Source organism: Acartia tonsa, chromosome 11, assembly GCF_053477335.1.
Source record: "Acartia tonsa isolate MP-2025a chromosome 11, ASM5347733v1, whole genome shotgun sequence".
NCBI lineage: Eukaryota > Metazoa > Arthropoda > Copepoda > Calanoida > Acartiidae > Acartia > Acartia tonsa.
Window position 1 is genome coordinate 17,893,937 of NC_137270.1, and position 26,322 is coordinate 17,920,258.

The window sequence follows — 26,322 nt, forward strand, 5'->3', positions numbered from 1 at the left end:
TTGTTAATATTCTTTTAATTTGCTTTATAATTTTATTTTTCACACATACAAATGCAGGGGTGTATATTTTCTAAACTACTGGAATATCTTTCCCCCCAACCCCCTTCTATTTTTTTTTTAAATTTGTCAATTATGGTGAATATACACCCCTGCACATACAGGGTGCGGCACATAAATCCGGACAAATTCTAATTTTTAAACAAATGAACATAAAATCGTCAATTTTAAAGATTTTATTGAATTTTAAAAACTGGTAAGCAAAATAGGTATATGACTAGTAGATTATTCAACAAAATCGCCGCCAGCCTCAATCACCGCCTCTACCGGCCTCCTCAACCACCGACAGGTCCAGGTCAAAATGTACCTGTCCAAGCTGGCGTAGTTCTCATTGATAGTGGCAATGAGGGAGGTCTTTGTGGTATGGGCACGTCTATTGGTGCACGCTTCAAAGTAGCCCCATGCCCAAAAGTCCATTAAATTAAGATCGGGTTGCTAGGAGGCCACATTTCCTTAGAACCATGAGTAACCGCAAATTGACAAAATCCATGTTTTTGCTCTCATTTTTGCTAGGATTTAACTACAGTGGACTTTAAATACTCAAAATGCTTGTCTCAATGAGCTTAAGACATACAAAAAAAATTTGGGTCAAATTTCCAACTCCTTCCCTGTCGGGCCCCACTGTTAGTGATTTCTTAAGGCTCAAAATCTTGAAAAATCGACCTCATTTCGGCTAGTATTGAGCTAAAATGGATTTAAACACGGCAAAATGTGTGTCTTAATGAGCCTAGGACACTTACAAAATTTGGGGTCAAGATTCCAACTCCTTCCCTGTCGGACCCTACGTTTTGTGATTTTGCGCATTAAACCACCGGCGCATTTGGAATCTGCCTTGTTAAACATATGCGCGGCCAGCTCGGTGTACACGTCCATCTTCGTCCAAAGATTTTTTTGTGCTAAAAGGTCATTACCTAAGCTTTCTATAGTGGGGTCAAACGTCCTGATTGGTCAAGTAGTTTTGACGCTATGGCCGTTTTAAAAAATGTCCGGATTTATGTGCCGAATCTAAAGGAAAATTTTTATGAAATACCATATATATTATCTTATGTAACTTAACTATTGAAATATCCTTCATGTAACTAACCCTATAATAATGTATCATTACATATAAATATTTGCACTATAGACCGGATATAAGCTTTGATAATTATCTTATTAAATTCTTTTGTTCCCTAACTAATTTGAATAGCATGCTTATGTAATGTAAATATTATCTATTTATGAAACTTTTATTTTAACCCAAGGATGATATTATTATATAGGTACTCATTTAATATTTTCAAGCTTACTTAAGCTCTGTTAATAAGGATTAAATGCTTATTTATATTTATTTTATTTTGAGTCTTTTCTTTAACAGGTCTTTCAGTCATAATTATTTTGTACTGTTTGAAAGTTTTTTTTTTATTGACTGGCTGAAAAGTTAATGGCGAATTATTTCTTTTAAATTAATCGAAAACACAGCTTTGAAAGTTTATTCTTTCTTTCAGAAGCCTCTTCAAGAATGAGTGAAGGTGAGCCAGCCAAGACCACCGAGGCTGCCGTGGAGGCCGTTGCGGACAAGCTTGAGGCCACTCAGGTTAGATAGTTATATTTCAATAGATTTTGGCGCTTTCTAACAAAGTACCTTGTTGAGCACTGATACCTCTCCTCTCTCATTTTTTTTACTTAGAATTAAAAAATGTTGCTTTTTTTTGTTTGTTTCGATTTTCGGTAGGTACCTAGGGTATTTTTTTTGTAATATTTCATTTTTCAATTCGCGTATACCTAGGTAACTATAAAAGTTGCGATAGAGATATTTATACTTTTTCCAGTAAGGCTTCCAAGCCGATTATGTCCGCCTGATTTGCACCAGTCCTGGGCCATACTGAACAAAAATCATCTCTTAGCCCTCGGCATCTCTCGAGACCAACTAAACTGCTTTTAATTTAAATATCCGCGAAAAGCTGTCTAATTCGATGCTATAAAAAAAACTAATTTAGGTCTCAGAGGAGGCTATCTATACTAGCGAGGAGCGCGGCAACGATGAGTGTGGCGAGGGCACCTACAAGGTTCCCTTCAAGACCATCATGAAGGCCATGAAACATGCCGGCAAGGAGCCATTCCCCCTCATCTATGTGGACCCGAAACCGGACTCGGATGCGGCTAAGTCTGGAGCTAAATACGAGCCCATTGCTAAGGTATACTTATTATTAGCGAAGCTACTCTACATTGTACTATGCCCGTCCGACAAGCTGTAACGCTATAGGGGAAATGTGGTTTTCTTAACTGATTTTCACGATAGACTGCTGATTTATTTTATCATGAGCATCCAATATTTAATCTATTTACTTAATCCGTATGTCTGCCAGTCATGCCAAAAATTTCATGGCCTGTATTCCCATTCTTGAATTTTTATGCTTCGCAACTTAAGAATTTTGTCACACTTTTTACGTGAATGAGAAAATAAAAGTATAAAATGCCACTTGTGAAAAAAATTTCTGAAATTTTGCATGAGTAATCCTTGGTAGGTCTATTTTCCCTATGGAAAAATAAAGGCTGGCGGCTTAGCCGTTTTGCCATTTTATGCAATCTTCAGAGCAAATTAGTCACGAAACCTATCTCCACATAATACTATTTGCCGCTCCAAAACGTTATCAAACGGTTCTAGCCGGTAGCTGTTGGTACTAGAAATTTTAATAATAGTTATTGCTATCATTTAACATGAATTAAACCAAAAAATATGTTTTAAAAAGTTGATTCCTACGTAATTAATGATGAATTTGCCCTGAAAATAGGCAAAAAACGGCTAAACGGCTGAGCCGCCAGCCGTTACTTTACCCATTTTTTGTTCGATTTAGGGAAAATAAACCCACCAAGGATTGCCTATGCAAAATTTCAGATCGAAATTCGAATTCTAAGTGCCACTTACTCATTGATTACCAGATGGTTGCCTTGACCCCCCCCCCCCTCATTATAGAAAAGTATTCTTCTTACTTAGTAACATTTGTTTATGTTCTTGTTTTATTGTGTCTTGAAAAATAATGAAAGCTGATTATATTTTAGTTTCCTTTCGTCTGTGTCCTGGTAAGGTTTAAGGCTTTTTTTCGAAAAAATATGCAATTTTACAAACCTATATCTCTCTCTATATTTAAATCTTACAATTTTCTTATCATTTAGACTTTAATCATTAATTAACATTTTTGCAGACTATTAATCGTTTTAGTTCATTGTGTGTAGAGAGGGAGGGAGGGGACATTGGACTGTAATTTCACTGGGACCCAATTTTTTCCAACGACGTTATCGGATATGTTTGCTTAAAAACTTTGGGTACCTACATTAGATTTTGATTGTTTGGATTTTAACTAGTAATACAGAAACTTTTCAACCAATAATTTAAATCTACAGAATGGGTAATTATTTTATATTTCCATTTATAATGTATGTCAATTTATTGTCCATTGTCTTATCCCTCAAATTCCTGATTGTGTTGCATATCATTAGAAACTCGTCGTCTCGTCAAAGTAGAGTTGTATAACCAAGTTTTTTTTAGTAGTGAAGCTGCTACCATACAACTCACTTTGTCCGTCTGTTAGCCACATTAAAGGCAGGGATCTTAAAGGATAAGACAATGTTCGATAAAGGGGGGGGGTTTTTAATGCAACCATCTCGTAATCAGTGAGCAAATGGCACTTAGAATTCGAATTTCGAGCTGAAATTTTGCATGGGTAATCCTTGGTAGGTCTATTTTCCCTTAATCGAACAAAAAGTTGGAAAAGTAACGGCTGGCGGCTGCAGCTCAGCCGTTTAGCCGTTTTTGGCCTATTTTTAGGGCAAAATTATCATTATTTACGTAGGAATCAACTTTTTAAAACATAGTTTTGGTTTAATTCATATTAAATGATAGCAATAACCATTTTTTAAAGGGGGGGGGCGAAAGTGACACTTTTTAAAACCAAAACTAAAAGTCAACAAAGGAACTCAACTAAAAAAAGAGTTACAGGTCTGAGATTTTGCATGGCAGTTGCTTTATAGGGGTAAAATATGGAACTGTGAAGAAACGGCGGCGCAACCGCCGAAAACCGCCGTTTCCCGCCGAATTTTTTTTTGCCTTTTCTCGGCGGTTTTCGGCGGTTGCGACGCCGTTTCTTCACAGTTCCATATTGTACCCCTATAAAGCAACTGCCATGCAAAATGTCAGACCTGTAACTTTTTTTTTAGTTGAGTTCCTTTGACTTTTAGTTTTGGTTTCAAAAAGTGTCACTTTCGCCCCCCCCCCCCCCTTTCTAGTACCAGCTGCTAAACGGCTAGAACCGGCTGAAAACGGCTGGGAGAGGCCAAGAGTATGAAGAGTAGATAGAGCTTGTGACATGTCTAGGGGTAGGTTTTTATGGGTGCTGAGCTCAAAAATACTACTAAAAATAGTGACGGCCAATCCATATAGCAGCTGGGTAACAGCTGCGAGCGGCCAAGAGTAGAATGAGTAGATAGGGCTTGTGACGTGTCTAGGGGTGGGTTTTTATGGGTGCTGAGCTCAAAAATGCTACCAAAAATAGTGGCGGCCCATCCATGTGGCAGCTGGGTAACGGCGGCTCAGCTGGGAGAGGCCAAGAGTAAAATGAGTACATAGGGCATGTGACATGTCCAGGGTTAGGTTTTTATTGGTGCTGAGCTCAAAAATACTACCAAAAATAGTGATAACTAATCTATGTGGCAGTTGAGCAACAGCTGCAGCTCAGATGGGAGCGGCCAAGAGTAAAATGAGTACATAGGGCTTGTGACGTGGGCTATGTGTTGGCTGCGAGCGGCCAAGAGTAGAATGAGTAGATAGGGCTTGTGACGTGTCTAGGGGTAGTTTTTAATGGGTGTGAGCTCAAAAATGGTACCAAAAATAGTGGCGGCCAATACATATGGCGTCTGGGTAACAGCTGCTGCTCAGCTGCGAGCGGTCAAGAGTAGAATGAGTAGATGGGGCTTATGACGTGTCTAGGGGTAGGTTTTTATGGGTGCTGAGCTCAAAAATGCTACCAAAAATAGTGTCGGTCCATCCATATGGCAGCTGGGTAACGGCCGCAGCTCAGCTGTGAGAGGCCAGGAGTAGAATGAGTAGATAAGGCTTATGACGTGTCTAGGGGTAGGGTAGGTTTTAATGGGTGCTGAGCTCAAAAATGGTACCAAAAGGCAAAAATAGTGGTGGCCAATCTATATGACATCTGAGCAACAGCTGCAGCTCAGATGGGAGCGGCCAAGAGTAAAATGAGTACATAGGGCTTGTGACGTGGGCTATAGCTGTTACCCAGCTGCCATATGGATGAGCAGCCACTATTATTGGTAGTATTTTTGAGCTCAGCACTCATAAATACCTACCCCTGGACACGTCACAAGCCCTATGTACTCATTCTACTTTCGGCCGCTCCCAGCTGAGCTGCCGCCGTTACCCAGCTGCCACATGGATGGGTCACCACTATTTTTGGTAGCATTTTGAGCTCAGCACTCATAAAAACCTACCCTAAGACACATTACAAGCCCTATCTACTCATTCTACTCTTGGCCGCTCCTAGCTGAGCTGTAGCTGTTACTCAGCTGCCATATATGGATTGGTTGCCACTATTTTTAGTAGCATATTTGAGCTCAACACCCATAAAAACCAACCCCAAGACACGTCACAAGCTCTATCTACTCATTATACTCTTGGTGGCGCGCAGCTGAGCTGCAGCTGTTACCCAGCTGCAATGTGGATGGGTCCCCACTATTTTTGGTACCATTTTTGAGCTCAGCAATCATGAAAACCTACCCCTAGACACATCACAAGCCTTATCTACTCATTCTACTCTTGGCCACTCGCAGCTGAGCTGCAGCTGTTACTCAGCTGCCATATGGATGGATCGCCACTATTTTTGGTAGCATTTTTGAGCTCAGCACCCATGAAAACCTACCCCTAGACATGTCACATGCCCTATGTACTCATTCTACTCTTGGCCTCTACCAGCTGAGCTTCGGCCATTACCCAGCTGCCATATGGAAGGGCTGCCACTATGTTTGGTACCATTTTTGAGCTCAGCACCCATAAAAACCTACCTCTAGACACGTCACAAGCCCTATCTAATCATTCTACTCTTAGCCGCTCGCAGCTGAGCAGCAGCTATTACTTAACTGCCATAGGGATTGGCCGAAACTATTTTTAGAAGCATTTTTGAGTTCAGCACCCATAAAAACCTAATCCTGGACACGTCACATGCCTCATGTACTCATTCTACTCTTGGCCTATCTCTTCTGAGCTGCGGCCGTTACCCAGCTGAGCTGCGTCCATTACCCAGCTGCCATGTGGATGGGCCTCCACTATTTTTGTTAGCATTTTTGAGCTCAGCACCTATAAAAACCTACCCCTAGACACGTCACAAGCCCTATCTACTCATTCTACTCTTGGCCGCTCGCAGCTGAGCTGCAGCTGTTACCCAGCTGCCATATGGATTGGCCGTCACTATTTTTAGTAGCATTTTTGAGCTCAGCACCCATAGAAACCTACCCCTAGACATGTCACAAGCCCTATATACCCTTTATACTCTTGGCGGCTCCCAGCCGTTTTCAGCCGGTTCTAGCCGTTTAGCAGCTGGTTCTAAAAATTTTAAAAAATGGTTATTGTTATCATTTAACATGAATTAAACCAGAAATATGTTTTAAAAAGTTGATTCCTACGTAATTAATGATGAATTTGCCCTAAAAATAGGCAAAAAACGGCTAAACGGCTGAGCTGCCAGCCGCCAGCCGTTACTTTTCCAACTTTTTGTTCGATTTAGGGAAAATAGACCTACCAAGGATTACCCATGCAAAATTTCAGTTCGAAATTCGAATTCTAAGTGCCATTTGCTCACTGATTACGAGATGGTTGCATTAAAACCCCCCCCCTTGACACATATTCCTAATGATAACAAACAAAATTTCTTCTTAAGTAGGGAGGGAGGCAACATTGGGCTGTTTATAACAATAGTCTCCAAAGTTTATTAAATCATTTTCTTATTTCTTTTCTTTTTTTTAACCACCCACCTATGTGTGTTGTCATTTTTTTATTTATATTTTTACATTTTCCCATTCTCTCTATGTTGAAGGACTCTCAAATTTAAATATTTTCTAGCAAATACAAAAGAAAAAATGCATATGAATTAAGAGAAACATTTCTTTCAAATGGACTTATTTCAGGGGTGTATATTCTGCACAAGATTTTTTTTTCCGGCGACAAATTCCCCCCCCCCCCCCTAGTTTTTTCTCACCAAGTAGGGGGGAAAATGGAAAAATATTTAAAGAACTTTATATTTTATTTATTTTTTCCCTCCTACCACATATTTTTTTAGTTTTTTTTCACCAAGGAGGGGGGGAAATGGAAAAAATGTTTTCAGTTTTCTTAATTTTTACATTTTTTTCCCTCCAACCACTTATTTTTTATTCCCCCCCCCCCCCTGAGCAGGGGATCCCATGTAGAATATACACCCCTGACTTATTTTATGTCAAGTTATATAGTTAAAATTCTTTTTACAAGGTTCATGGAAAATAAAATATTTTTTTTATGAAGGCGCTACGGAATTATTTAAAATAAGGTTAAAAAGTAGTCTTTAATTTAAATACTTGCTAATAAAGATCGCAATTTCTCTCCTTTTCTGTTAAAACATTCAAGTTATAGGTTTAGGAAACCACATCGACAACTAACTCTTTGAATAATTCACCTTTTAACGGGAGTTCTAACTGTCCTTGCTATTAGTTGGGCCAAGGCATCCCCCAGGTCAAACTAAATGTAGTGCACCTGACATAGCAGCTGTAAGAAGAATTTTTAGGGTCTTTAGTTATGACATGAGATTGTGCCGAGACGGAAACCCTGCGGTCTTTGGTTTTAATTTGATTTTTTATTCAGGCGCAATTGAAGAAGATGACTAAATTGTGGCAGCAGGAGGTGAGGAAGGAGGAGGCCCGGGCCAAGAAGGCCAAGGAGGACGCTGAGGCCCAGATCAAGAGGGCTGAGGAGGCCAAGAAGGTCGTCATCAAGCTGGACACTAGTCTACCCACACCAGTCAAGTATGTCATAGGTCTTGTAATATATAATGGATGTAGAATATAGGTGGATATTATGTTAGAAGAGAAATTGTCGTCAATTTAGCTTGCTATAATGGAACGCGTGAATTGGTCAGTTCGTTCATCCATTATGAGGGGATTGGGTGGAAGGGGGAAATTGTTATTTTAGCCCACTGCAAGTTTTCCTTTATTAAAAACAGTAGTAGAACGATAAAAAATTATGTTAAATTAAAAAAACAAAAAATGTCTACAGTTCTTTTCAATAAGAAATACACATATTTAGTGAATATTATCCTTCTACTACTAATTTTAAGCCCTTGAACACACACCTTTACAGATTTTACCCGCAACCTACTTTTCCCTTTATGTACAATGTACATCCCCAATGCATAATAATACACAAAATTCCCTTTTTATATTAAAATAAGTAGTTTAAACGTTTGTACACTCCTCTTATTGCACCAACCAATCAAATTCTTATGCAATATCCTAATTTTAGGTGCAAGATAAACCAGTGTAAAGACAACAGAGGAAAAAGAGTTCTTCTTTGTGGATGGGTTCACAGGTGAAAATTGGTGCTTTATTCCAAAGTGACTAGCGAGCATAGAACCATCTCCCCCTTATTATGCATTTTAAAGTTTCTTAAAGGGGAATGGTGATTTTAAGTCGTTTTCTCACAAAGTTTCTCTTTGAACAATAATAATCGCCCCTCTCCCCCCCATATTTTTGTTTGATTTTAAAATATGGCAGGGGTTGGTTAATTAGTTCTTAATGGGCGCTTATCTGAAAGCACCCACAATGGAAGCCTCACATATGTCCCGAGATAGTTTTATGCTATTTCAATCTTTTTCAATTCAGTGTATCATAATCTTAATGCTAGGAGCACAGCCACCAGTATAAAATAATCCATCTGTTTTGTTTTAGATTCCGTACGCAGGGTAAGGGTCTGATGTTCATCACCCTGCGTGATGGTACTGACTTTATCCAGTGTGTTCTCAATGGTGAGATGTGTCAGACCTACGATGCTGTTATGCTCTCCACTGAGGTAATGAGTGCAATATTGCCATTAGTGATGGCAATCCGTCAAATTTTTGGACCGGTTTCGGATTCTTACAAGAATCCGTCCAAAAAATGGCGGATTCCGGATTCTTATTTTTGGCGGATTCCGGATTCGGATTCTGGATTCTAGCAATATTTTAAACGGCTTTTTAAAAAAATTAAGTGCTACATAGATATCATATGTCCTAAAAATTAATGTTCTTGGTGTTCTCTATAATTCACTTCCGATAATCGAAACAGATTTTAAAAGATTTTATATCACTGTGGGCTACAATTGAATCAAGACAAAAGTAAGTGCCGAGCCCTGGGACCTATGTAGGCTGAAAATATACATAAATCCTTGATGATTCCAGGTGGAGACAAAATATTTTAGCGGGATCTTTTGGTTTTTTTTGCAATTTAAAGTTCTAAAAAAAAATTGAAAAAAATATGAAAATCTTTAATAAAAAACAAACAAAAAATAATTTTTAATATTTTTTTTTATTTAAAGATACAAACAACTTATATAAATACTATAAGCTTTAAAAAAATCACAATTTTCAAATTTAGACTTTCAATATAAAGATTTGTAGAAAAAACCTAACAACAAATTCTAACATATTTCTAATCAACATAGCAATAAAACGTCTTTTGCAAAATCTTTATCATCAAAAATAAATAGAACTTACCAAAGACTTTTTTTCATTTAAACTTTTACTTTTCACATTATTTAACTTTAAAGATTGATTTTTTTAAAAAGAAAGGTTGCGTGATTTTTTTATTCATAATTAATTGCCTAATTTTGAGATTCAGATAAAAAACTTTACTACTTTATATTAATGGATAATCTTCTAGCAGCGGCTACGCCTCTAGAGGCATATGAGGCCCTTGGGTTGGGGGGAAAGTCGAACCCCCCTTACAATTACAGTTTTTTTTAATGAATAAGTCAAAAACATTTATTTTGGAGAGTTAATTCTCTTGGGATAGTGGTGGTACCCTTTCCTAAAATAGTAATAAACCTTACTAGGACATATGAAAAGCTACCATGTAAAGGAGAACCATAGTTCACAAAGACTCACATAGAACCTGTTACTTTATTATAAAGATACATATATACACAGAAACTCTACAATCAGAGTATGTCTGTTTGTTCATGCGTCTGTATAAAAACAATACAGAATATATTTATTTTGCTATATTCAATTTAACAACTATATTTTTATTTTAGGCTTAAAAAGAAATAGTTTTTTTTTGTGTGTTGTGGTCCTTTTTTAAGGGGCGATTTCTCTTCTCTTTCTCAAAAAAAGTTATAAACCTTTCAAGGACCAATGAGAAGCTACATAGTAAAGTAAAAAATGAACCATATCAGTTCTTAAGCGCCAGAAAGTTGGACAAACAGACATCAATCTATTTTGTATCATAAATAGTGCTTTAAAGCAGGGAGAGAAATATCATCTGGAAAAAAAAAAATTTCCTATCATTTAAAAGTTATATCCCTGTATAAAAAAGATAGGATGTCCGTGTGTTTTTTCTGTCTGTGCCTAAAGTTCTTGCTAACCGCTGGACCAATTTGGTTCTTCTTTATTGACCTATCTTTTAGACTGATAATAGGATCAACATATTCAGGAGTAGTTTAGTGTCTGTTAATCCTTATATAAAAGTAACAGTTTCTGTGTCTGTCTGTTTGTGTGTGTGTGTGTGTGTATGAGGGAGTCTATCGGTACCGAAGATTCTTTGTAACCGCTTAACTGATATAGTTCTTCTTGGTTCAAGTTTTTCATGGTCCTGAGAAGTTTTGAGTTTAAAGTTCCTACCCAACATTTTAAAAAAAACTTTTTCTCTTACATACTAAAACTGAAAGTAGGGGAGGAATCAACTTCCCCCCCTTATCAAGGGCCCCTAGATGCCTCTAGGGGCAAAACCGCTAGTGATAAAATAATTTTTATCTTGAATTATGATTAAATTGTTCTTTTTCCATTTAATAAAATATGATTGTAATTATCAACCTCAAAGAATATCCAGAATTAGGTAATTGGATTTAACAAGGGAAAAAGACAACATCCATAATTAGTGAAGCTCTTAAGTTTAAAAGAATACAAATAAAGAATAAAGCAAGTGTAACATACAGATACAAAAATATATCAATCAGAGCGAGATGGGACAATGGGCTGTTTATTAGACTAGTCCCCGTAGTTTTATGTAGGAATTTGTTATTCGTTGGCTTAACTACTTAGGGGACCTGTTGCGATTTTTGTTTGGTTGGATTATTAAATTAAGTGCCCAACATTTCAACCATTAACTGAAACATACAGAAGGGTTATCCATGTATCATATTTGGGAATGTAAATCAATTTAGCGGTCATTGTCTTATCCCTTTAGATCCCTGAATAGTAATTAACAATGATCAATGGTTCTTTTTTTTTTTCTATGTAGCTTCTCATTGGTTCTTGGAAGGTTTATAACTTATTTTGGGAGGGTACCTCCACCATCCTAGGAGAAATCAACCCCTAAAAAAGGACCCCATTTCACACACAAAAAATAACTTTTTCTTTTTAAGTCTAAAATAAAAATCTAGTTGTAGAATTCAACCACTACTTCCCCTCTAAAGTGCCCCTAAAGGCCTCTAGGGGAGTAGCCGCTAGTACCAAATAAATATATTCTGTAATGTTTTTATACAGACAGATGAACAAACAGACATACTCTGATTGTAGAGTTTCTGTGTATATATGTATCTTTATAATAAAGTAACACGTTCTACAGCATGACCCTCGAAAAAGTATTTTTAAGCATCTGCAGCCCTTATTTCTCAATGAATTATTAAAGAATGCATATGTCCTTGTTCTCTATAGTATTCCACGTAAGTAGATATAAAAATATTTTTTTTTACCTCCATTAACACCGGAGATTTTTAGTGCTAAAGTTTTGAAAAAGTGACTGAGGAAAAAGTAACTTTTAACATGAAACGACTTTTTTAGCAAAATTAAGCTAGAAATCCTTTTATTTTTGTTACTAGCAGAAACTTTATACAAAAATGAAATAAAAAATTTAGTTTTTGAGTAAAAAGCATTTTTTTACACATATTTTTTGAGTCTTTTTAGTTTAATGATATTTTAAAAAACTTACTTATTAGGCAAAATTGTTTAAGATTCAAAAACCAAATAAATCTCTATGAATATAGCAGGAAAATTGTTTTTGTTTCACAAACCTAACTTTAATAACAAAAAAGTTATAAAGAAAATAAAAATAAACATAATGATTATTTAGTCTAAAAAGCTTAATTTACCCCCTATTAAATAATTGAGATGTCAGAAAAGTAGGCGGAGCAACTGTCATAATTAATCCTTTTCTATAAATAAGGGTTAATAAATAACCTAAAATTTGCAAATAATCAATTCATTCAGTAGTATTTTTTGCCATTAAAAATTTATATTTTTTGGTGGAATAAAAAAGAAATATTTAGTTAACTTGTTTTTCTTTGTGTCTCATTATTCAGTTGCCAGAAAAACATAATATAACCATCCAAAAAATAAAAGAAACAAAAAAAATTCTTTTTCTCAGTCAGTTTTTCAAAACTTTAGCTCTAAAAATCTCCGGTGTTAATGGAGGTAAAAAAAATATTTTTATATCTACTTACGTGGAATACTATGGAGAACAAGGACATATGCATTTTTTAATAATTCATTGAGAAATAAGGGCTGCAGATGCTTAAAAATACTTTTTCGAGGGTCATGCTGTATGTGCACCAAGGGATCTCACTAACCACTGAACCAATATGGTTCTCCTTTACATGGTAGCTTCTAATATGTCCTGGTAAGGTTCATTACTATTTTGGGGAAGGGTACCATCACTAACCCAAGAGAATCAACTCTCCAAAATAAATGTTTTTAACTTTTTCATTAAAAAAAACTGTAATTGTAAGGGGGGGTTCGTCTTCCCCCCCAACCTAAGGGTCCCTATATGCCTCTAGAGGCATAGCCGCTGCTAGTAGAGTATCCAATGATATAAAGCAGTAAGGTTTTTTATCTGAATCTCAAAATTAGGCAATTAATTATGAATAAAAAAATCACGCAACCTTTCTTTTTAAAAAAATCAATTTTTAAAGTTAATTAATGTGATAAGTATAAGTTTAAATGAAAAAAAATCTTTAGTAAGTTCTATTTATTTTTGATGATAAAGATTTTGCAAAAGACGTTTTATTGCTATGTTGATCAGAAATATGTTAGAATTTGTTGTTAGGTTTTTTCTACAAATCTTTATATTGAAAGTCTAAATTTGAAAATTGTGATTTTTTTTAAAGCTTATAGTATTTATATAAGTTGTTTGTATCTTTAAATAAAAAAAATATTAAAAATTATTTTTTGTTTGTTTTTTATTAAAGATTTTCATATTTTTTAAAATTTTTTTTTAGAACTTTAAATTGAAAAAAAACCAAAAGACCCCGCTTAAATATTTTGTCTCCACCTGGAATCATCAAGGATTTATGTATATTTTCACCCTACATAGGTCCCAGGGCTCGGCACTTACTTTTGTCTTGATTCAATTGTAGCCCACAGTGATATGTAATGATGATAATCTTTGCCTTAAAAAAGCGGGAGTGTAAAGAAAAAACTCAAGACGCTAATTTTAGCCTACCAATTAAGAATCCGAATCCGTTATTTAAAAACGGATTCCGGATTCGGATTCCAAAATTGACCAAAAATTTGGCGTATTCCGGATCCCGGATTCGGATACGGATTGCCAACTCTAATTGACTTACTAGAAGATCGCTCTTTAGCTTGTAGGGTTTCGATTTTGAAAGTTGAGATAGAGGTAAGAAATTCAGTCTTAAAACCATCTAAGAGCATATTTGAAGCTTCCTTAAATGGATAACTCAATAAGGTCACTGGTAAGCGAGATCAACGAATAACCCATAAAAAACTACTTTATGTAATAGGATTAACTGACTGACGTTCTAACTTGACTGCTATACTACTGGAAGACTTTTTTCTGTATTCTTATTTTTGTTATGTGTCAGACTATTGATGCTGTTATCTATAATACAAAGTAGCTTGATGTCTGTCCGTCTGTCTGTCTGAAGCTTAAGATCTCGGTAACCACTGAACCGATTGGATTCTACTCTTCAGGGTATATACCTATCGGTCCTGTGGTGGTTTTAAGCTATTTTCTTGGGGGGTGGGACACCCCCAACCCCCCCAAAAATGAAAATTTACCCCCCCCCAAAAAAATACTCCTGGTGCTGCTGGTGCAGCTGGTGCAGCTGGTGCTGCTGGTGCTGGTGCAGAAAATTATTTTTTTTCTTGGGGCAAAGCCCCTAGAGGCTAGGGGCGAAGCCGCTAGTAATGGATATAATATTAATTGGATATTACACCAGATTTTCATGTTCACTAATAAAGTGTAACTCGCAGCATGCTAAAATAATGATACTTCGCATCCATCCCCTTTTCCCCCTTTAACTAGATAAACGAACTGACCAATAAAAGAGTTTCATGTTAGAACCTAAATGAAACAATGTTTCCTTGCATAATATCCACGTATATTCTACATCAATTGCTGTACATAACAGAGAGACAAACAGACAGAGACACACACAGACAAACAAGATTTTATCAAAAAAATAAATACTATTTTCAGGCTACTATTAGCATATACGGCGTGGTTGAGCCAGTCCCCGAGGGCAAGACCGCTCCTGGCGGACATGAACTGATGGCTGACTATTGGGAGCTTATTGGCAGCGCCCCTAGTGGTGGAGCTGAGGTAACTAGATTTTCAAAAATATATGGGGTTTGTATTATTTTACTTTGAATATTGTAACTAAGGGCAAAAATGCTAGGTAGTAACCTCAAATCTTTAGTGGTTCAATTATAAAAGAGGAAGAATGTATTTCTCTGTCAGCATAACCTTAATTCTTAACTGCATATTATTTAAAGTATTTTAATACACTAAAGTTATTATGCATATACACAAGTTTGAAAGTATTTTATATAATTGTCATATATGTAGTTTTGGCATAATGGTAATTTGTGTATTCATTGGTTGTACATGTTGAATTACTTTTTTGTATAGCCTCACCGATTTTTTTATCCTGTATTTATTTATTTCAGTCAATACTTAATGTGGAGTCACACCCTGATGTTCAATTAGACAATAGACATATTATGATTAGAGGAGAACACACCAGCAAGGTTAGTATTATAATTAAACAATAGACATATGATGATTAGAGAAGAGCTGGATCTTTAAATCATTTTAGTGGTGAGCTAGATTGGAGTGAGCCGAATTTCAGCCAATCACAGCACGGCATTTCATAAAATGCTGTGCTCTCATTGGTGGATAGTTGGCTTACCCCGATCTGGCTCACCACTAAAATGATTTAAAGATCCAGCTAAGAACCCACTAGCAAGGTCAGTAGCATACCTAGAGATAATAGACATATTATAATTAGAGGAGAACACACTAGCAAGTTCAGAAGCATAACTAGAGATAAGAGACATTTTATGATTAGAGGAGAACACACAAGCAATAGACATATGATAAGATGCGCTCCTTCTTGGAAAGTTGGAGTTATTATATCAGAAGATGGTTCCATTGGAATTCTGCTTCATTAATTACATCATTTTCTTGCAAGGCCTTCTTTGAGTCGGCTCAAAACTGTTTTGATTCTTAATAAAAAGGAATGAACCTATGTTGATTTTCAATTTAATGTTTAATAAAAATGACAAAAGAAGTATATCAAACTCTAAAAATAAATATATTAATAATTTTAAAAAGGGAAAAGTAGGTTGCGGGTAAAATCCGTAAAGGTTGTGTGTTTTAAGTTAAAAACATTAGTAAAATATTTATGTTAACTTTAAAAAAAAATTTTTGTCTATGGTTCTTTTCAATAAGAAATACACATATTTAGTGAATATTATCGTTCTACTATTATTTTTAAGCCTTAAAACACACACTTATACGTATTTTAACCGCAACCTACTTTTCCCTTTTAACACCAAATATACATAAATAAAACACAATAATAAATTAAGGAAAAAAACTAAGATTTATGGTTGGTTTATTGATAACTGTAGGTACATTTACAAAGACACTAAAAGAGTTATATTTCCTATAACATCAACACAAAATATCTACATAAATTAATTCTATGTAATATATAAAACTAAGATAAAAATGGCAGTTTTGTGAGAACAAAATTCAAATACAAAGACATTAAACTATTGTTCAAAATAAAGATTTAATAAGGGCAATAATGCCTAAATCTGATTATTTTCATGTGTTTTGAGCTAAGACAATGATGTATGTTAGAGATATTTCTGCCATGGCAGTTAGGGTTGTCATATCCAATTCAAAGAATCCACAACCAGTAAATTTTCCATGGTTCCTCATCTTTTCTGCTTGCCTCTGATAACTTATAAAAAAATTACATCATAGTGGTTTTTTTTTAATTAGGAGTTTATCACAAATTATATTGTTAAAATATATCCAGTAGCTTTGATCAATGATGCCTCAATATTCTGGGGATGATTTCTTTCAGGTGGGTGGTGGTATCCTTCCCAATAATAGTTTTGAACCTAGACCTATTAAAAGCTTCTCTGCCCAGGAAAACCTTTTTTCTTTAGCGAGATAATAGGATATAGACAAACAAGCCATTCTGTTACCTTTACAGACAAGAGTTTAACACAACTTGTTTAAGTGTAGTACAATTAAAAAATAATATGTTGGATCATAATATATTAAATCATACCTCATGGCTTCTCTGTGTGTGTCTTGTTCCAAGGCTTTGTCTGCTAACACTTCTGCTATCTAAAATGTATTTATGACTTTAAGTTTATATATGGACCTACACTGGCCATAAAAATTGTGTGATGTAATCCTCACTCAGGTACCTATTTAATTTGCAGGCATATTAAATAACATGTATGTAATGTATGAACTGTAGTTTTTTATAGTAAGTCTCACCTCCTGTAAATTCTTGTACACTTTTTCACACATTATGGTAGAATATAGCTCAACTACAGCATGACCCTCGAAAAAGTATTTTTAAGCATCTGCAGCACTTATTTCTCAATGAATTATTAAAAAATGCATATGTCCTTGTTCTCTATAGTATTCCACGTAAGTAGATATAAAAATATTTTTTTTACCTCCATTAACACTGGAGATTTTTAGTGCTAAAGTTTTGAAAAAGTGACTGAGGAAAAAGTAACTTTTAACATGATACGACTTTTTTAGCAAAATTAAGCTAGAAATCCTTTTATTTTTGTTACTAGCAGAAACTTTATACAAAAATGAAATAAAAAATTTAGTTTTTGAGTAAAAAGCATTTTTTTACACATATTTTTTGAGTCTTTTTAGTTTAATGATATTTTGAAAAACTTACTTATTAGGCAAAATTGTTTAAGATTAAAAAACCAGATAAATCTCTATTAATATAGCAGGAAAATTGTTTTTGTTTCACAATCCTAACTTTAATAACAAAAAAGTTATAAAGAAAATAAAAATAAAACATAATGATTTTTTAGTCTAAAAAGCTTAATTTACCCCTTATTAAATAATTGAGATGTCAGAAAAGTAGGCGGAGCAACTGTCATAATTAATCCTTTTCTATAAATAAGGGTTAATTAATAACCTAAAATTTGCAAATAATCAATTCATTCAGTAGTATTTTTTGCCATTAAAAATTTATATTTTTTGGTGGAATAAAAAGAAATATTTAGTTAACTTGTTTTTCTTTGTGTCTCATTATTCAATTGCCAGAAAAACATAATATAACCATCCAAAAAATAAGAGAAACAAAAAAAAATTCTTTTTCTCAGTCACTTTTTCAAAACTTTAGCTCTAAAAATCTCCGGTGTTAATGGAGGTAAAAAAAATATTTTTATATCTACTTACGTGGAATACTATGGAGAACAAGGACATATGCATTTTTTAATAATTCATTGAGAAATAAGGGCTGCAGATGCTTAAAAATACTTTTTCGAGGGTCATGCTGTATAACTACACACAATGACATTGGAATGGCAACCAGATCTGTTAGCGAACCACCTATTTTAAAATGATAGATATTGGTGAAAATGGTTGAAAGGAGACACTTGGACATGATTTGAATAAAACAATCTTTATCTATCATTATTCCGGAATAAAATGTAGAGGTCATTTGAATTCAAGATAATAAAAATTCGGTGTTAGCGGTGTAGTCTATAATTAATTATTTGCTTTTTAATTTGAGTTTTGTGATGCTGTCATTAATATATTTCTCTTCTCATGATCATCTCTAAAATCAGCTGGTTTAATTTTTTGTGCTATTCATTCAAATAATTTTTTGTTGACAACTTGCTCATTGGTTTATTTTATGTCTGGAGTAATATTTATAAAAAAAAATTTGTACTTTTTAAAAGTATTACCTTTAAGAGCTAGGTAGACACTCATGATAAAAGTAGTCAACACAATTGTTGGAAATGAAAGCACCATTATCTGAACACTGTCTTTGAACTGAACAAAATCTTCTAACAGATAATCTGCAGCATTTAAATTGAGCTTTACATCAGTTAGAACATCTTTACCTTGAAAGAAAGTTTTATCAAAAAAATGAATTAAAGGTAATCTTTTTGTATGCAAAATATTGACCCTTAAAATGTCTATAAATTATTAAAACCCCACCTTTCAAATCCGCAGCTTTCAACCAGTTAAAAAGTACCATCATTAACCCATAGAAATCAAAAATTGCCCTAATTGCAATGAATGCAACAGCAAACAATATTAAAGCCCTCAATGTAACATTTTCTTGGTTGATTATGTAGAGTAGAAAATCATAAGATACAACCCAAAAACAGATTACAAAGCTGAAGATCAATGAGAATATAGTAAATGTTTCCTTCCAAGATGCCTAAAATAAATAATTTTAAATTTTTTTAGTCCTAGTAAGTAAATATTTCTATACATTTGATTTTTAAAAGTCTAAATATACTCTTTACAGACTATTTCCAGTCAAAAGTGGTGTGTAAAAAGTTACTTGTGATGTTTATGTATAAATAAAAACAAATTCATCATAAAAATATTGACAAGCAAATCTATATACCTTGCACTGAAGGTGAACTGCTTTTCCTTGTAGTCTTTTGATGGCTAAACTAATCATTACATACAATATAAAGGATCCATTGATGGCAACAAAAAAGAAGACTGTCTTGATGATTCCAACTATACCCATGTTGTAGAAGTTTAACCAGTAATAATATACCACACCAAACATAAGTTGTTGAGAGACAAGCAGAGCAAGATAATTTATATTTAAGAAATGATACTCAAATTCCCCATAAGCATTTTGTTTGATAGGAATTAATCCTACTTTAATCAGAAGTTTAACCCACTCCATTGTAAGTACAACTGTTTGAAAAGAAAAAATGTTACTGCAAATATATGGTTTTCACAGTCAACAATGTTTGCATTCTAGGTAAAATATTAATCAAATACAACAGAACAATTATAATTCTCCTAAACAAACAGCATTAATCAAATTGTTCTATTTTATAAAAGACATAAGTGGCCTTGTCCCAAGCTGCAAGGGCCTTGGTGAATTGGTCTTTTCATCAAACTAAGCAAACTATTATATGACCTTTACCTGGAAGGTAAAGCCGGTGCAGCAGCTGAAAAGTTCTTAAGAATTTAACATTTCAGAATTCAAATACTTTTTTATTATTTGCACAATGCAACAATCATTATTCAAACTTTAATAAGATTGAAACAGAACTAATGAATATGAATGAATATATATTTTCGAATCTACATTTGATAAGATTACAATTTTATAAAAAAATTATAATTTATATAACATGCAGACCATGGTCAACACCCTCCTATGATATGCTTCAATCAGTGGAGTCTTACAGTTGACCAGGTTAAAGGGGACTATCCACGAACGAGAGCACATGATTCTAAGTACCTTCCAGCATTGATCCTAAGTATTTTCTTTCAGAATATAATAGGTTACCATACATCATTAATGTATTGACGAGAAAATTTATGTTTCACCATATTTTTTTAGGTATTTTAATTGATTTTGAAAACTTTTATGAAACTAATTCTTTTAATAAAATGGATATTTGATGATACATATGCGAATACTCGTGTTATATAGATTGTTAATTAATCCATACTAGCATTAATTTAAACATACATATGAGATATAGTAAATGTGCTTTTAACTTTTTTTTATTTTTATCATTTGACAACATGGACAATTAAAGACACCCCGAACTCAACAAAACGTTTGATAGAATTTTGGCTAAAAAACCTGAACATTTTTTTACTTTTCTTCAGCTTGAAGTGGTGAAATATAAATTTTATCGTCAATATATTAATTATTAATGGTGACCTATTATATTCTGAAAGAAAATACTTAGGATCAATGCTGGAAGGTACTTAGAATCACGTGCTCTTGTTCGTGGACAGTCCTCTTTACAGGGTTACAGTTTAAAGTGCTTTAAAGCTACACCAAGCTTAAGAAAACCAGCAGGCTTCCAATGAGATGAGAAAAGGAAGGCTGATATAAACCTACTTTTGCTGATAATTTCATTTTTTTATTGTGTTGAGAGTATTTTTTAATTAAGTCAAGTTTTTTTGATGTAGGTCTATATTTTTGCATATTTTTTACTTTAAAAGTGTATTATTTTGTAGTGTATTTTCAAAGTGTAATTTTTTTTTGTAAAGTATTTTGTTTTTTAGTGTTTATTTTTATGTTTGTCATTTTTTGTAGTTTAGGTATTTGTTTATTTTTTTTTTTTTTTTAGTGTATCTTAGTAATTTTAGTATTTTTAGTAATTTGTCTTTTAAAGTAATTTATTTTATGATAACAAGTCTTTTTTCCTGAAATAAATTAGATGATTTTAAAAAATTTAAAGTGTTAAACTTTTATTTATGAATGTTATATTTGATATGCTTATTAAGCAAATTCTTGTTTTATTTATGAATGTTATATTTGATATGCTTATTAAGCAAATTCTTGTTGCGTAAAAAAGAAATAGTTGTTATTTTATTTAAAATGAATTATTATATATGAAAATAAAGAAATATTTAACATTTTTATTAAGGAAGGTACTTAACATAAATATCTTTATTTTCTGTGTGCATCCATTTCTCTCGATGTTTAAGTAAGGATTACTTGGAGCTTCTAATCAAGGCTTGTCCTGCAGACAAGTAATGTGCATCCCTAACAATTTTAACATTCTTTTTTGGGATTGTTCTAATTTTAAAAAGTTTTATTTTGTAAGAGTAAGAGTATAGTCTGATTAGCAGCGGATTGGGCATATTGTGTTTATATGTTGACCAGATATGAAAAAAGTATTTCAGTTTGTATATCATAATATTTTTGTTTTATGTTTGTTTTACTAATTTTACCTTTTGTGTTTGTGAGTTGATCTGAGTACTTTTGAAAAAAAACTTGCTACAATTGTTAGCAAAAAAAAAAAAAAATTTAGTTTCATTTTGAAATGTGTTTGATTTAGTCACTCACTAGTATCACATTTTTAATTATTTTAATGTTTGCACAGAGAGACATGTTCTCTCTATGACTGCCTTTCCTCAACTAATAAAATGTGCACTGGATGAATCTTATTTCATTGCAAATTTTGCCTATTGTTTGCTTTGTTTATTTGAATTAAAAGAGGAACAGAAGATAAGTAAAATGTTATTGGTTACTAAAATTGATATTAGTCGACCGTAAAATATGATTTTTAAGTCACATACACATAATGATACAGGTCTGAACCTGATGAAACTACATATTCCAGATTCTCTCTATATTGAAAGTACAACATGCACAGTCGGTGTTACTGAACCCATTCATTTCAATCATAAGCAAACATTCAAACATACTAAATAAATACTTGAAAACAGTTATCATGAATATTACATGAATAAATGCTAAGTAAACTTTGCAAAGTAAATATCATATGGGGTACGTACATTTTACTCCCTAGTCTATTTTAACATTCCTTATATAAAAGTAACAGGATGTTTGGCTGTCTGTTCTGAAAGATCTCGCTAAGATCTTTACAATGAAGCTTCTAGTAGGTCCTGGGAAGATTTATAACTATTTCTTGGGAGGGTACCACCACCCTACTTAGATAAATCGCCCCTAGAAAAATACCTCTCACAAAAATAGCAGAATTTTTATTAATGTTTAACAAGCAGATAAGTTAGGTTAGTTTTGGTTGCTAAGTTTAGTTTTATACACCCTGATTTTAAAGCTTCTGAAAGAAAAAAAAATTCTTGTTTGAGCTAGAGCATTACCTTATGTTTTACGATGGAGTAATAGGGAGGGAAAGAACTATGGTCTGTAAATCATACTGGTAATCAAAGTTATAAACGTGACATCTTATTTGTTAGCTTAAAAACTATGGGTACTTTGGTTATATCTTGATTCAAACTAGTTTTCAAACATTTCAAGTTCAACCAATCATTTTGGAATGCTTTGTTGGTTGATTAGGACGTTACATGAATTACATTATATTATTTTTTTTCTATTTTACTACAGTTTACTTGATATTTTCATTCTTGTTTAATTGCTAGGTATTGAAGATGAGATCTGTAGTGACTCAAGCCTTCAGAGAACATTTCTTTTCTCGTGGATATTTTGAGGTAAATTTGTAATTCGGAATGGAAATTGAATAATCATTTATTATTGGGACAAGGATAACGATAGAGGGGACAATGAGAGAAACATGGCGGAAGGGGACAGTGAACTGTTTATTACACCAAAGTTTTATAATAACGTTTTTTTATTCGTTGACTTAACAACTTTGGGGGCTCTAGTGAATTCTGTTTGGTTGGTTCGGTTAGTTGATTTCAAACGTTTCAACTACTAATTTTAATCTACAAAAGGGGTAATTTTGTGCATCATTGTTAGGGATGTAAATCAAATTTTCGACCATCGTCTTATCCCTTTTTCTCTGAGACTAAGAAGTTACCCCTAATTATACGAAGTATATTTCGATTGAATTAATCACATCAGTGATTTTGATAATATTTTTACTCGCCAGGTGACGCCACCTACCCTTGTCCAAACTCAGTGTGAAGGAGGTTCCACCTTGTTTAGGTAAATAACATTTATCCGTTGACTAGTAGCGCTGCTGCTTTATATTCATTTATGTAAGTACGTTCGATAATAAGTCAATGGCAATTGTCCAAAAATAAGTCGATACACTTATATTTGGTATATAACATATTAGTATGTAAGCTCACACAAACACGCTTGTAAAAGAGAGAAGTTCAATGCATTTATTACTATTAGCGGTTACGTCCCTACCATCTAGGGGCTCTGTATATGTGAGAGGGATGAGCAGAATAATTGAAGCCTAAAACCATTTATTTACATATGTGAAGAATCCCCAAACTAGATAACTTTAACGTGTAATCATCGCAGCTACCTTTTCTGGCTACTTAGTACTGTTTAATAGAGCTAGATCTTTAAATCATTTCAATGGTGCGCCAAATCGTGGTGCGCCGAATCACAGCGCGGCATTTTGTAAAATGCTGTGCTCTCATTGGTGGAAAGTTAGCTCACCCCGATTTGGCACACCATTGAAATGATTTAAAGATCCAGCTCAGTTAAAGGGGTAGTTGCACGAAATGCATTTGAACTTAATTTAGTGAACTGCATATTTTTTCCTGGTCAATGTTTTAAACTACATCTATAGGGTATATATTTGAAAGAATTTAATTTTTCTACCACGTGGTTTTAAAATACCAAGATTTGAAAATCGTATTTTTGTGATAAAAGCAATTTATATAGCTAGCTTATATTCACAAAAACAGCATGACGATTAATTTTGTGATGTTTAATTGCTTGTTATTTATTGTAATACAAAATTTAAAATGTTTGATGGTATATTTGAAACTTTTGCTTGAAATATTTTTTTTCTGAAATGCTTAATGAAATTACTTCATGCAACTATCCCTTTTCTTTTCATATTTAAAATACTGTTAGCCTGTCGCTGTTTATCTACAAAATTGTCCTTGTTTTTAGTTTGAACTATTTTGGTGAGAATGCTTACTTGACGCAATCCTCCCAGCTCTACCTGGAAACAGTTATTCCCGCCCTTGGTGATGTCTTCTGTGTAGGTAAGCAAATAAGGAATCATATTACACTAGTCCCTCAAGTTTTATAATAACGTTTTCTTATTCATTGGGTTAGCATCTGTAAGGAATGTCCATTCGTTTAAACCACTAATCGTAATCTCAAGAAGGGGTGGATTTGTGTATCATCATGGTTTATCGGTCATTGTCTCATCCCTTTAGATCCCTGTAAGCAAATATGTTATGTAGGGATCTTCAGGTGTACGATGGACGATAAACTATAGGTAATACTTTCATAATATGCAAAATAATAACTTATTTTTAAAATAAGGATGACAACATCCATAAGTAGCGAAGCTCAAAATTTATTGATAAACGTCTGGAAAGAAATAATCTTTTGAGTATGTTAAAAATACATAAATGGAATAAATCACGAAGCCTTTTAAAAATGTATAATGTCTTTTGAGGCATTTAGCTAAAAAGAAAAACGTAAAATCTAGGAATCGATCTAGCACCCCAACCAATAGCAAGTCTTTACTAAACTTGGTGAAAATCTCTGAAAATTACAGCTTTTTATCTTGAACAGAAGTCGAAAAAATCATGAAAACTTGCAAAACTAGGAATCGATCTAGCACCCCAACCAATTATCATATCTTTAAAAAACTTTATAGAAATATGTAGAATGTTGACTTAATTAATCCCTACAAATTCCAGCCGTTTATCTTGAACAGGAGTTTAGATAATTATGAAAACTTGAAAAACTTGAATCGATCTAGCACCCTTATCTTAATCTTAATGAAACTTAGTAAAAATATGTAGGATGCAAATTTATTTAATCCCTGAAAAGCTCAGTCGTCTGTGTTGAAAAGCAGTTGAGAAAATTACGAAAACATAAAAAAGCTAGGAATCGATCTAGCACCCCAATTAACAAACAGAAGGACAAAACAATGTATAGATTAGATGCCTATATGTCATGGGAATCTTCTCTGAAAATTTCAGCTGTCTATATTTAATAGGAGCCGAGAAAATCACGTTTTCCCCACTTTATCTCAGACAGACCGACGGATGGACATTTCGAATTATAGAGTAGCTTCGCTACTAAAAATTGGTTCAAAAGTTTGGACACGGCGAGTTTATAGCTAACCAATGAGAAAACATGTTAATCAGGTAAGGTTTTTTTTTTAAATGCAACCATCTCGTAATCAATGAGTAAATGGCACTTAAAATTCAAATTTCGATCTGAAATTTAGGTCTACTTTCCCTAAATTGAACAAAAAGTTGGAAAAGTAACAGCTGGCGTTATCCATCTGTATGCTAGGGGCGAAACAGCATGATATCTATAAAGCCCTTTCTTTACAAACCACTATTTAAACAGCACATAAGTGCCATACAGTTGGACGGATGGACGTCAAGTCTAACCTTAATGACATTGTACAACAAATCGCTAACTAAATTTGTATTATATGTAGTTCAATATTTTGCCGCTAGATGTTCCATGATTATTACTAAACGAGTTATAGTTCTAAAGTAATGATTATTATTAATTCGAGTTTTTTATTAACGTGTTACAAATTACTTTTATTTTATTTTAACATGCTAGCAATAGAAAAAACAAATGTAAATTTACTAAGGAAAATTAGTTTAATCTCCTGATTTACATAGGGTTTACTGGAACGGATTTACTTAATAGTAAAGTGATAAGAAAAAGATGTGAAAAATTTCTGTAAGTTGTGTTGATGTAATACACAACTATTGATCATGAACAGCGATGCCAGATATACGCATTTTGTGCGTAATGTCCGCATTTTTAACTTTAGGAAAATGAACTTTTATAAGTAATGTACTCCCCCCTTTTCTCTTTCCCTTCCCCTTTGCCTTCTCCTCCCCCACAAATGTACACATATTTTGTACACTATGATCTAAAAAATATCTGGCAACTATGATCATGTATAAAGCATTGTACATTAATAATCCCACCATGCCTGCTGTGAAATTCTGCCTTGGGTAGGATTTTAGTAGGGTTGGGCCGGATATCCGGTCATTTTCAATATCCGGCCGGATACCGGATATTAAAACTATCCGGTTACATGATATCCGGCTGATTTTTGACGCCGGATATAT

The 26,322-nt window shown here is 33.7% G+C and overlaps 1 protein-coding gene across 29 annotated transcripts in view; it reads left to right on the forward strand.

The window, feature by feature from the left end:
* Positions 1-26,322, forward strand: part of AsnRS (asparagine--tRNA ligase) — a 55,532-nt gene that overhangs the window by 8,896 nt on the left and 20,314 nt on the right. For all 29 annotated transcript variants that reach the window (XR_013883659.1, XR_013883632.1, XR_013883633.1 and 26 more), the window contains exons 8-17: positions 1,545-1,633; positions 2,037-2,234; positions 7,937-8,097; positions 8,594-8,659; positions 9,019-9,139; positions 14,764-14,886; positions 15,234-15,314; positions 22,696-22,764; positions 23,166-23,221; positions 24,152-24,246. Coding sequence is in view for 1 of the 29 variants with exons in the window: in XM_080175676.1 (XP_080031802.1) it covers positions 1,545-1,633; positions 2,037-2,234; positions 7,937-8,097; positions 8,594-8,659; positions 9,019-9,139; positions 14,764-14,886; positions 15,234-15,314; positions 22,696-22,764; positions 23,166-23,221; positions 24,152-24,246 (1,059 nt within the window). In the remaining 28 variants the exon portion in view is untranslated. The remainder of the gene's footprint in view (positions 1-1,544; positions 1,634-2,036; positions 2,235-7,936; positions 8,098-8,593; positions 8,660-9,018; positions 9,140-14,763; positions 14,887-15,233; positions 15,315-22,695; positions 22,765-23,165; positions 23,222-24,151; positions 24,247-26,322) is intronic.